Source organism: Genypterus blacodes, unplaced genomic scaffold, assembly GCF_046128005.1.
Source record: "Genypterus blacodes isolate CSIRO-AG114 ecotype Tasmania unplaced genomic scaffold, CSIRO-AGI_Gbla_v1 ptg000017l_1, whole genome shotgun sequence".
NCBI classification, from domain to species: Eukaryota; Metazoa; Chordata; class Actinopteri; order Ophidiiformes; family Ophidiidae; genus Genypterus; species Genypterus blacodes.
In genome coordinates this window covers 3,850,143-3,864,170 of record NW_027466831.1, presented here as the reverse complement: position 1 = coordinate 3,864,170, position 14,028 = coordinate 3,850,143, and the positions used below count along the sequence as shown (strand labels likewise).

The 14,028-nt window shown below is 44.4% G+C and overlaps 1 protein-coding gene across 1 annotated transcript in view; it reads right to left on the bottom strand.

Annotated features, from left to right (window-relative positions):
• The window catches only part of LOC142991140 (kazrin-like), a 39,975-nt gene that overhangs the window by 11,059 nt on the left and 14,888 nt on the right, over positions 1 to 14,028 (bottom strand). Inside the window, exon 2 of the mRNA XM_076141159.1 lies at positions 4,541 to 4,648. Coding sequence (XP_075997274.1) covers positions 4,541 to 4,648 — 108 coding nt within the window. The remainder of the gene's footprint in view (positions 1 to 4,540; positions 4,649 to 14,028) is intronic.

The window sequence follows — 14,028 nt, the reverse complement described above, 5'->3', positions numbered from 1 at the left end:
TAGAAAATAATTACGATTGGGATGTGGAGCAGATTTACACACAGCAGCAGTTACAGTCTAGTCAGAATGGTTGTAAACAAATCTAAAGGCAGATTATTTACATGACAAATATATGAAGCAGTTTTAGGTGCGACATTCAAATTGCTCTCGTCGTGTCACAGTCACACACACGGAATACACACGTGAAACACCCAACTTCAGCCAGTTTCACCCACAGCCTAAACCTGCCAGCACACACACACACACACACACACACACACACACACACACACACACACACACACACACACACACACACACACACACACACACACACACACACACACACACACAGAGAGAGAGTCTCTCTCCCTCTCTCTCTCTCTCCCTGTCACTCACCGGCCTTCCCCTCCTCCCTCTCGGACCTCATGTCCTCCTTGGCACAGGCTCCACTGGGCTCCACCGTGAGTCGTGGTGTGTGTTCTCATATCAGGTGGGCGAGGAAAGAAAAAAACCTACGCACACTCTCACACACACACAGACGCACACACACACAAACACACGGAGAGTGTGTGTACGCACCATTCAAACCCCGACGCGCACTGTGCGCCGCAGCCGGCCGCTCCCAGCCCCGCTCCACTGTGGCTCCACCCAGGACAGGTTACCAGGAAGTGGGTCGTCCGCTCCTGAGAGCCCGGCCTGTCAGCTTTCTATCACACATTACAGTTTTGTTATGCTGAAGTACCGGCTGAGCTGTCAGTCCTGAGCCCAACTTCTCCTGAACTCTAAAGTTTACTTTGTTTACTTAGAGCGGCACTTTTGTACAAACAAACGCTCACCCGGGGTCAACCTTCTCCCGTGCACCCGCTATATGTGTCCGTGTTGCGACATGAATACACAACAACACTTCCTATAACAATTATGGCGCATTTCCCTTCGCTTTTCTGTTTATCTGTTTACGTGACGCGCCCGGGGGCAGCGCGGACAACTTTCACCCGCATACTTTCATCTCTTCCCCACCCTAAAGGTCGTGGAAGACACGAAGTGGGGGAAGGGTAAGCCATTGCTCAGCCCCGCCGCAGGTGACAGACAGGCCAGGTGAGCGGGCGGGGAGCTGCGGGAGTTTAGCGGCCCTCTCGCTCCACCTGACGGCCGAGAGCTTGAACTGTCCCGGGAGAACAATGCGCCCTTGTGTTTTCAAACTCTGTCCGGGCCCACAAACCAACGCTTTGTAGCCCACAGCAGATTTACAATACACACACTCTGAATGTGTTTTGGCTAGAAATGCTACAATAATAGTGTGGCAGCAGTAAACATTCTATAAACAAGACAAACAAACATTCTGTAATTGAATGAGATTGAAAAGTAGTGTTGTTTATGTTAGCTTAGTCACAACTAAATGCTTAAACCGTAAAATAACTTATAAAGAATTAGATTAGGTCGGTTAACCTTCATGGCAGCAATAAAAAGTTAAGGTTAATGCTGAGGAAACTCTTTTATTTGTCTTTTTATTTCAGCTGTCAATGTCTGAACACGAATACAAATGGTTTGCTTATGTAAATCTTGTCATTCCTGTCAATCCTGTAAACAATAAGGAGAGTTTAGAGAGTGAGAGTGAAGGATATCACATGACTCTTATCATGTATCTTGTGCCGATGCAGAGAGAGATTTTATCATTGCACACAAAAACAAGTTCTTGACACTTCTATGAATTACCCATTGTGATATCATGGAAACTTTTGCTTCTGTCCAAACTTACTCCACACACACACACACACACACACACACACACACACACACACACGCCACCGTGATATACCACTGTAATGTAAGTCCTGGCTGATCTGTAACCATCCACAGAGGCCTTACCATTGCCTGATTCTGCCTTTGGACGGCCTGTATCTGTCAGATTGGGTCTCAGGTGTGTGTATGTGTGTTTGTGTGTGTGTGTGTGTGTGTGTGAATGCACTTCCAGAGTATATTTAGTATATTTACTGCTGCTCTGGCTCGCCTCACTGGCCTCTGTAGTCCTGAAGCCCTGAGGCAGATTCAGATACAGGTAGAATAGACAGATACGTGGTTGAATTAATTCTGCCTGCAGAGCCGACTGGGAAACGATGTATTATTGGAATTATTCATTTATGAGCGCTTGAGTAAAATCCCCAGCATAGTTAAAGATGAGAGTGAGCAAGTGTGCGCGGGTTTATGTGCGAGTGACAGTCGCATTTAAGGAAGTGACAGTTTGCACATAAAGTAAGCCCGCTATTAGTCCTGCCTGTCAGACGTGGACGCTCTGCATTACCTCCACGCAAAGGTCGGAGTGGCCCTAACCAGAGACATGAGGCGTCACGTGATGCAACGCATCTGTCACTCACACACCGGCACCTCAAGGATCCCTGGCAGGCGTACACTGTCTCACTGATCACAGCTGAAACAAAGCACTGCAGTCATGCCCTCTATACACGACTGCATACGCATCACATGTGTGTAATGTTTTAATATACTGAATATTATGTTAAAATGCCTTTAAATGCGTTACACCCTCTAAATATTTTTAACCTGACTGGTTAGTGACTGAGAAGTGTATCTTAGGAAAATCATTTTAGTTTGAAATGTAGCACCTTAATGCCAAGGTCACGCTGCAGCTTTCCTAACAGCTATGTGGAATCTTATTCACGGCCATACTTTCATCCTGACGGTTCTTCCATCTGAAATTCTCCACTCCTCCTGTCCTCGGATCCACCGTATCTCCATTTCCTTAATTTGCTTTGCTCTCACGAAAGCCAAAGAAACACACTTAAAGCGTCTTCCTCTCCTACCCTTCCACTCTCCTCCACCGCGTGGCTCCCCCTCCCTTCGTCTGCACACGGCTGACCTGTCACTCTGCATTATCGGCGCAGGGGAGTGCTGATAGAGAACCAGGACGGAGTGGCATTAAAATACTAGCTAGTCTTGAGAGAGGGAAAGAGGAGGAGGAGGAAGTGAAAATGACAGAACAGAATGATTGGCACAGGGAGAAGAGGAAGAATGAGTGAATCAAGTCACACTGTCTCCTTCCTTTGTTGATGGAAATGGATAAGGCTCGGCTAATAGCTGCTGAGGACACTGGATTGATGAAAAGATTAGAAATACAGGGGGAGACTTTCTGGTTTGGTTTCAGCATGAGGACAATGAAAACTGGAGGCATTACGGAAAAAGACTGGATACAATGCAAATAGATAAAAGGATGAGCTAGTCAGTTTCATCAACTGGGTTTGCTTCAGAAGCTCCTAGAATGAATGAACGAGACTCAGTAAGTAAGATAAAACTCCTACAAACCCTTGAAACGGGGCGCTCACATATTCATAGCCTCCATACGCAACAGAAGCAGGAGTAACTTACTTACACTCTTACTTACCTAGATTGCGCCAAAATGCATCCAATCTAGATGTAAATTAGAAGGAGGAATTTGTACACACGGGGCCAGATGTACTAATGCAAATTGGCGAAGACGCATTCATGTCTGTGTTTTGTCTCACAGCGTCCCTGGAGCTGAATTCATTGTCACGGTGCACAAACAGAGACCCAAATTAATTTTTGAGCAGCTGGAGTTGAATTGTGTCCCTGAGAAATGTTTTGATATTCTGTTCCTTCATTGAGTGGTATTTGGATTTCAATATCACTGAATTTTAGATTTTATTTTCTGAGCTTGTTGATGGCTCCGTGTTGGACAGATTCCTCCATTCAACAGCACCGTTTAAACTCTCATTCAGACGCTAAATGCAATTAGTAAGCGTGTATGCTCGCTGATTTTGAAATTAGCTGCAACCTTCGTGAATTAGATGTTAATTTCACGCTAATTTGAAACGCACAATGACACTTTTATCAGGCCGCACGTCTCATGTACATCTGGCCCGGAGACTTTTAAATGTTGAGTTCTAGAGCCTCATAACTTGTGGATCCCCATTTATTGAATTATCAGAAGTAGTAGGGGTTTATTTAATAGGGTTTAAGTAAAGAAAAAAAGAACTTATTCTTTACAGCAATATAGATTTGATGAATAGTCTTGATGATCAATACCCTCTGCCTGTGTAATATTACAGGCTGGTCACTCAGAAAGGAGCTTGAGGGAAACGATTACCCGGAGGCATGCAGACCTTTCAATAAAGCATCTTATCTCTCAAACTGAAGACTATGATTGGAGAAAATAAGTGGCCTTGCTCTAGTGCAGTAATGGCATATTACAATAGAGCCCAGTGCAATAAACTTCACTGAAGCTCTGTTCGGAATAGAGGTGCTTGTCAAAGTATAATGTTCTTTTCCGACAAGAAATCATTCAAGTTTCACTCGTCTCCTCCTTGCGCCATTAACCTACATTGAGTGGCGAGGCTCTCGTGGCTGTATGACCAGAGCTGTTATTTGATTGTCCTCACACCGTTCGCTTGAAGGCTTTGCTCCTGTGTTAACCTCACAGACAAGCTGACAGCTCTGTGTTTTTTAACTGCCAGGATGAATCACACTGCACACTTCCTGCTGTCACCAAGGCAACCCCCTAGCATTTTTTTCCCGAGCAACGCCCTACCTTTGCCCAGCGAGCAGTCTGGACTGCCAAAGTCCATCAGGCTGGATATCTCTGTCGGGTAGCACATGTCTGTCACCACCGTCTTCTGCCTGTGATGCATGGGTGGATCTGCAGGGGGAAGAACACACCAGAAACAAAAGTTAAGTCTCTTATCATGAGGAAAGAGATGTGGGTGGAAGCATAACTCGTTCCACTCCAGAATGAGACATGATTGACAACTGACGCAGTGATACCCCCTGTGGTAAATATTGGTATTTCTGTAACTGTAGCTTTAAGGTTGTGCATAGCTTACTTGTGGATTCATGCCTAGTGTGTGTTGCGTCTGTGTGCTTACACGCGTGCAACAACAGCCCGCCTGTGAAATCAGATGATTCATACTGACATGATGTCGATTCTCCACGCGCTCCTGAGATGCTTTCAGACAAGCTGTAATATAAATATCTTCCCTACAGTTTACTCAGCTGCTCCGGGCAATAATACAGCACAAGCCTCACACACTGTATTAGCAGTGTGTGAGCAGTCTGCTTGTCTGTTCTGTCTTCATGGGGAGTTGCCCATCTAAGTTGCTCTCAGATACGCAGGTATGGCTTAGTTTTGCAGTTTTTCTAACAGTCGATGACACCGATCAAGGTCAGGTGTCATTTTTTCAGTGATTTCTCATCTCTTTCTCTGCATCTGCTTTTAATTGAAGGCAATGACGAACACAGTGTATAATATAATGCACGTATCTTCTTTAATAGCATATCTTCTCTTTTTACTACAACTCCTCTCCTCGGCAGTTTACACTCGTGTCCAAAGTGAGAAATGCTATAAAAATGATTAGTGGATGTAATAATATCCGTGCTGTACCAGGAGAGCAGCAAATTATACGATTAATACCGAAATGATTTCTCAATACAAGTAAATGTGATGATGTTCGGCTTCATTTCCGGATTCTAAAAGCTGGATTGAATCAAGTTAGAGTGTGGGAACAATGCAATGTATTTCTTGCACTTTTCCCAACATGTTTGAGTTAATTTCAAAATGTGTCATCTCAGGATTCTCACACTCACTCCTAATCTGCATATGCTGCCAGTTTCAATTTCAAATCACTGCGACATCGCAACAGATCGCCGACCTTACGCCCTCTTCACCTCCTCCTGCCTCCCCACCTGTCGATATCCGCTGTTTCTTTAGCTGACCTTTTCGTCTGTCTTTAATATGGAGATCAGACAGCAGACGGGCTCACGCTCGGCCGCTCGATGGCTGACAATAATGAGAGAGACAGAGAGGCTAAAGCTCTTGGCTGTGGAACGAATTAACAGAAAATCTATTGCAACACAAAGCTGAAGGGTTTGGCTCTTTCACTGCCGTAACAACAAACTCTCTGCTTCGGGAATTGAATCCATCCATTGTAGGAAAACTAGTGGTCAACCAGAAAAGAAGGGAGCGCCATCATTGTGTCTGTGTCACTGCAGTAAGCTATGTGGACATATGCAGTGAGACTGGATATCCTGAGGAGTGAGCCGTATAACAACAACCTCATTTCTGCTGGACCAACCTCTGCTGTGACTGGTCAAAGGTTATGGAAATAATGAGGCAGAGCTGTGCTGGGCACTCAGTATCTAACTGACCGGAACAGGCTGACTGTGCTCTTCATCACGCCTAAAAACAACAACAGCACTGGGCACCAATTTAAACTTTGATTCAACAAGGCTGACACTTTATACAGTATGTAATCATCATAAATCGCTATAACGTGTCACTGTCAATTATACTCTGTGTTCATGTGTCCATCAGAGACTGTTTTTTCACTGTAAGAGAGTCAAGGAGGAATTAAAGATTTTAATAAATCGCCATAACTCAGCCAATTTGATGTGGGTATGATGTTGCCATTTAAGATGCGGACGAGACACCTTATGAGTTGATGACCTGATGATGTAACATATCATTGACGAATTGAGACATTCATTGTAATAGCCATGAATCAGGGCTCAAGTAACATCGAGTAACAGGCCTGTCTTACGCAATTGCTCGCCGGTTAACTCAGCCGTGTAAAAGCTCCATCAGCTCCAAATCATTGTAAGCGTTTCCTTACTTAATGCACCGATTTAAGCAACAAGTCGGGTACATTCAGCCAACCACTGAATCCAATTTATACCATCCATGTCTCATCATCAATGAAGCTCAGTGACACAACAACATCATTGGATACCTTCTTAGATTCTTTCACATTACGATATTTACACTCAACGTGAATTCTTTGTGATTAACAAGGGAAAGATTGCATCACAAGGGAAAACATCCACAGGATATCAATAAGTCTGTGCTGAGAGCTTGTGACTGCAGAACCCCCGAAGAGAGAGGCTGCACACATGCTGCAGCAAAATCCAAAATGCTGTATTTGCTTGCTAAATACATTTATGCTGACCCCTAAAATGAACAATCAGGCCATTTAAAAGCTTTCTACCCTCCTCTGCTATTACGTAAGTAGTTTTTTCACTATCAATATCACATATCACACATGCTGAATGATTGCGCTTCCTTTCCCAGCGAGCACACTCAGGATGTAGAGGAAAAGCAAGGGACAGAGTGGGCAGAGACGCTCATCAATCAGGGATTTTTGTTTCTGAGCAGCTATCGTTGGCGTGCAGACAGCTCATCCCTGCTAACCCTTGGCCATCTCTTAATTACACCGGCATTCAGCATCTCATGAGGCACGCACATTCACCCCTGCATCAGTCATCGCACCAGAAAGGGAGAGGACGATGACAACGCTGCCATGGAATAACAGCAAACTGAAATCAGCGCGGCGACAACGGCTGCGTGTGGAATATAAACCTGTGTAGCAACAACTTAGAGGAATGAATGTTGAGCAGAAAGGAGGGTGTGATTATTACAGCAGCAGGCCTCTTTCAAGGCTGATCACAGTGCACACACACACACACACACACACACATATTCCCAAACGCCACAGAAGAATTAGAAAAGTTAAGAACTTATTCTTTTTCAAAGATAAATTAAGCCGCTGCAAAATGCATTTTAGAGGTTTTATGGGTAAAAGGACTAATAATAATAATAGTAATAATCCTCTAAAGTAAAGCCCTGAAGGTTTGACCATCACAGTAAAAGCGATAATTGTTCCCCATTACGATGACAATAACTGTAGCATTAAAAATTTCTATTATTTCCTCTCAGGCATTTAAATAGACACTGCATAATGTGAGAATGTCAAATCCAAATTTCTCAGCAGCGCCGGCAGAGAATAAATTAATGAATGACGCCTTGGGGTTTGTAACCTTTGGCACCAGGCCGGGCCACCAAATGTCGCCTGGTTACAGGAGCTTGGCTGAGATCTTCAGTCTTTTAACATTTCAGACTTGGTGACCTGACCTTTACCCTCACAGAGGCTTCACACTATCATCACGCACTGACCTATGGAGCTCACCCAAAGACGTGACGTTCCCTATGCAGCATTTAGCCCCTCCGGCGGGTATCATTGATTAATTATTATTCGTGAGCCGGATGGCAAAGAGGACTTTAAAATAAATCTCCTCTGGGATGGAGGCTTGGGATGAAAGGAGGAAAATGTAACAAAAATACTGAGGGCTGCGTAAAACAAAACAAGGATTGATGAACTGAAGCCTCTATAAATACTGGTCTTAAATGTGTCGATTATTTAATAGGAGCATGGTGAGTTTTTTGGAGAAGCTGATTTAGTATTCCGTCCGCTCTTTGTCCCATGTGAAATGCACTTCTCCCCTCAGGGACAAATGGAAACTGAATCTATAAGCCATCTAACGAAGGTCAAGCTGTCACATCTCTTATATGACCCAAACAAAAACTCTGCAGCAAAATGTCATTCCTCTAACATTTTGCTTTGCCTGAGGGCTGGAAACTTACTGTCTATTAATCTGTGTTTATAATCATAGGTGACACAGTGAATCAATAGTGCCGGAGCTTACAGAGCGTTAGGCCCTGAAAGGCTGCTCCAAGGCTGCTGTGATCCATGGCTCCTGGCTGCCGACGCTGCTAACGGCATCCAAGAGGAAACGTGCAAAAACAAAATGGGCCCTTCGGGGACACATCCATTACATCAATGAGGAAAAATTGCTTCATTAAGATGAGTGTTGGGGGTTACCAGTGTTACGGTTGCTGTTTCTCAGCTCAGCAGGCAGTTTTGTTGTGTTTCTCTGATGTCTCTGTGAAAGGCTAAATGAAACAAGGAGCCCCTTTAGTATTGTTGGACTGTAACAAAATAATTATGTCACCTGAAGGGAGAGGTTTGTCATTGCATGCGAGTAGACAGAAGTTGTTATCACTAATTCATCCACATCCTCAACCAGTCACCAACCTTGCGATTAAACACAACTTTTGTCTTTGTGACTCTATTAAAAGTAGCCGCGGGGGTTAGGGGAGCAGAAAAACGCCTGTTTATTATTCATAACAATACCATCAGGAGAGCCAGTCTTTTTGTGATAAGTCCTACATGCCAAACTCTGGAGTCAGCGTGGGACGATGCAACGAGAGACCATGCCATGCTAACTGGTGCCATGAATAATCTCAGTGGGACCGACCTGCCAAACTGGGATTGGAAGAGTGTGATGATGTAAACATCTCCATGTATTAATCCAAGACAAACTCTTTGAGTCACAGAACAAACTTGGAGCTCCAGGTGGAACTACTTTCCTCCCAAGAGCTTAATTAGATTTGGCCTAATGTGCATAGAACATAGGACTTTTTTTAATAAAACTGTACTTCTGCAAACGAGAAAATGAGGCTGAAAATGAGGCTGACCCTAATCAAAATGAAATTGAATGAATTAAAAGTATCCTGTACTCACATAAATGTGCGCTCACACACACACACACACACACACACACACACACACACACACACACACACACACACACACACACACACACACACACACACACACACACACACTTGATTCCTGATCCGCTGAATACTAAAGGTCACAGCTGGACTTGTCTGTCATCACCCTGACCCCAATGCGTTGCCGGAGCAGGAAATCAAGATGAGGGCGGATTAAAAGTGAAGATTAAGCCGGAAAAATCTGCCTGGCAGGAATCCTGCCCTGACACAACAAAAAATAAATAAAATTCCTCCAGCCACTTGTACCAAGGCCCTTCCTTTCCTGCCTTCCTTCCTTCCTTCCTACCATCCGTCCTTGGGTAAAAGCTGCGACAATGGCAGAGTGCGGCCCTTTAATATGCTCAGGGGTGTTTGGGGACATTTGGAAAATGTGAATTGTTTTGTCGACCTCTATCCTCTCAGCCTGTGAATTGATTAGTACTCTTGTAACACATACCGGCCCTGCCACGCCCATTCCAGCTGCCTGTGCAGGCTCCAGAAAGGAGACCAATCCTTTGTGGACAGTCTGGGGCAGAGGACTGACCGGGCATTGTCTGTCCTGTCCTGAGAGAGAGAGACAAGAGGAAGGAGTTTCTCGAATGTAAATACCTGAGAAGACTTGGCTGTATTTTATTTACTTCTTACAATCCAAAGGAGTCTTTCATTACAGTGAACCCAAGAGAAGAAGAGTTAGCTTAGGGACGAAATTACCAGCCAGCAAAAACAACACAGACTGAGGGGTCAAGCTGAATAATACAACGTGGTGGTGGGCGTAACACACACAGCACAGAGACGGTAGAATAGTATCTGTCCAGTTTGAAGCACAGCTGCTGGACCAATTGTGAAGCTGAGCCTGAATAATAGAACTGAGCCTGCAGTATAACCGTTCTGATGGAAGAGCCCAAATCGCCCGCGTGGGGGAAACAGAACTCCACAGCTCTACCTGCACGGCATCAACCTGAAATTCATCCATCAACGCGCAACAACTCCATGAAGAATGGCTCAAAGCTATGAACTACAGGATATCACTCAAATCAGATGGCAGAACTATTTATTGATTTGTGTTTTAAGATGCTGTTCTACTGTGACGGCTTATTATAAATACTTCTATTATCGATTAACAATATCTTCCCGTCATAATCTAACCTAAAGGTGGAGTTGTTTGTCAAATTGTTCTGTCATATCAATTTGCAATAGTTATGGTTCAACAACAATGGTTGAACAATGATTACTCCTTTCATTAATTAAACCTGTACGGCAGAATATTCTTATATTAACTTGTAATCAAACGGTTCTGTGTAATACGTAAGGGTCTGCTTGCAATAAAGAAGCCACAGAGAATCATCACCAGTGTGTGTGTGTGTGTGTGTATGTGTGGCTGCACAGAGCTTTCATCTGCACATTACTCCCATACATTTACCATCCCATCGGCCCTGTTTCCAACTCTATTATCACAGCTCTGTCCATTAACTACCTGTGATCATTCCGCTACCCCATTATCTGTCTGGCACCAAACAGCAGCGGGACAAAGTTAATGACCAGCTGATAAACAAAGTCAAAGTCAAGCGTCTGACCGGATTTCTTCCGTGAAGAGTTGGTGAAAAATCCGAACAAAGCAGGAAGGAGATGTAATATTGGGCTGAAGTGTGACTCTGTGTTGCTCTCAGCTTCCTGAATGTTTAAGTTACATTAATATGTCAGTACTGTGCGGTGTGTTAGTTATTTTAGTCAGGGGTGAAAGAGTGCAACACTGTCCTGATTCAGCAGTGAGGAGATTCCTTCATTCCATGTAGTCATTTACCAAACACGGGGGTGGGGGGGGGGTCTGAGCTGAAAGAGACACTGAGATCAATGCAGGACGGTTTCCCACCCCAAGCGATCCTACTGGTCATTACTCATATTACTGCTCTTGTCGTACTTGGTGAGCTTTGATAGAGAAAGGATGTATGAGTGTGTGAAACACCGTACAAACAGTAAAGTCATTCTGTTATCCTTGGAGGGAGAAATATATCAAAGAATTGCTCCCCTCCGGTCAGGTGATAAATTATCCATTGTGGGGTTGAATTTTATTGTAATGGGGAGAATTTCAGGAGATGAAAAACGACCCGCTAAGCTCTCCTCATCATGACTTCTGCTGGTAGCTACTTTTTTACAATAGAAGCTCAACTCTTTGAGGTCATTGCCTTCATCTTGCACACTTCCACAAGAACCTGAATCAGCTTTTGGCTCAGCAGTGTTCCGCGTTCACAGTGAATAATGCCTGGCAGTAGAGTGAGCGAGCCGGCCGGGCCACGTGCCCCTGAATGTGCTCCGCTCCTGCCACAGCGCAGAGCGGCAACGGGTGGAGTTATGATGCGGTGGAGCATCCAATGCCCCCAATCTAAACCGCCATCTCTGTCAGCGCAGCAGTCTGAACCCTACGTGAGGTTTTATAATAAGTGGCATGGCAGCAGTGGTGTTAATTAGCATACACAGACACAGGCGCACAGACACACTCAAACACACTCAAACACACTCAAACACACACACACACACACACACACACACACACACACACACACACACACACACACACACACAACAACCTAGTTACCAGAACTACTTAGTCAAATATATAATATGGGGTAAGAAAATTGCGATATTATGAAATTAATCACACATCCAAGACACAGGATTAAAAACCATAAAAGGTGAATTTCAGGCTGCAGGCCCACAGAGCCACTGTAGGGGAATCATTTGTAAGAAAGTTTTCATGGCCAAGTTGAAAGCAATCTTGTCTTTTGAAACTCAGTCTCTCAGTGGAGGAGCAAGCTGCTGCCAAAGTTGACTTTTTCCAAAACCTCATAAATCCATTAAAACCTCTCATAAGTTCATTTTTCTAAAATATGCAGACTTTATCTTGCAACCCTCTCTGTTGTGCTTCACAGTGGTGTGTGTCAGTTTAAAGAGGGCGTTCTCCTCTCTGCAGGCTAAGGAGGCAACTTTCCAGAGAGCTCCTCCACCTGCCTGGGACCCTGACCTTTTGTGTGATGTATCAAAAGTGCAGACAATCGCCCCCTGGCTTAGCGGCCCACTGAGGGATTGATCTCATCTCATTACAGGAGCTAAGAGTGCTCTGAGGGTGATGCTCCCCCCTCTCTCTCTCTCTCTCTCTCTGTATGTGACAGTGTTTACTTCAAATATGCAGCTCCTCCTATTCGATCGCTGCATCCCTCTTCATCGACCAAACTCTTCTCCATGTTTTGAAACCCCAGCATCCCTCGACTCATCAACTCCTCCCGTCTCGCAGGATTCTTTTACCCTACGATTTTTAAGATTCCTCTCCCATCGCTGTACTGTAACTCCTGCAGTGTTTAGATATTCTCTCTCTGTCTGTCGCTGCTTCTCCCTCTCCCTTTAATGCCCCCCCTCTCTCCCCCTCCTCCTAGTCTAGTTCTGCGTCACTGATCACCATTCCTTCGATCTACAGAGGCTTCTTCCCTGGAGAGAAACTGCAGTAATAAGAGGGAGGCTTTGAGTTGCATACTGCTGGCACCCTGCGGGGCAGAGCCTCACAGGGGAGCCATGGAGCCAGGGACTCTTACATGTAGCCGAATGCAAGGAACGCACACTAGAAAGTCCCGGGGGGTGAAAAAAAGATGATAAGCTTTTAAGATTTGAACCTCAAAAATGTATTTATATTTTGATGCAAGTCGCAGGTCTCTGACGTTTGCACATCTAAAACACACTGCAACAGCACCTCTGTCTGTTCCTGTAGCTCCCCGAAGGAAAAGGGCTGAATGGAGACCTTCAACTGGTCCCTGCTTCCCCTCCGCGCTGCTGTCTGCTTAATTAACAAGCAGCCAATTCTGATTCTCGAGGCATCGTTGCATTGCGTATTTTCTTCTGTAGTCAGACCTCCCAAAGACGCTTCTGAGCATCAAGCCAAGCTCATATAACATCCATTTATTCCAGTCTGAAGAGCACGAGAAAGCTGCTGTATATCAACACCCAATATCAATTTACCATGAAAGTCAGGGTGGGAGATGTATGTCTGGGGGAAGGCATATGCTTACTCTAGAGTGGAGCGGCAGATTACTTTAGAATTTACAGGCAGCAAAATGTGTTTCAACTGCCTTTATGAAAGGTTTAACTTATATGTCAGTGTAAAATTGGAAAAGTAATTTTATGGGTCAGTGGTGTCTCTGTTGTTGTTGGTGCGAGGGGAATTCCACTTATCTTCAAGTACAATTCTATTTTGTTTTTTGATCCATCCAAGTTTTGATCTGTCCAACACACTGATGTCATCATCTGAAATACCTGCTGGTACCTCTGTTTACCCTAATTAGCTAAACCAACTGTTTGGAAGCGGAAAAAACAAACAAACATGAACGCATCGCAGCTTTGCGTGTGTAAAAGTGTGTGCAAAACTACAGCGCGTCAAAAGTCAAACCTCCTGTGGAAAGTTTAGGGCAGGCGGTAAAATCAAAATGTTACCCGAGCAGAAGGAATAAAGGCCAAATATACAGAGAACAATGAATAATATGTTCCAGCTAAACCTGACGTAATAATAGAGCTCTGTCAAATAAGAAGTAATGCCATTTAATAAGCACCACATCTCATCAGCATACAAAACAACATATTAAAGGCTGTTT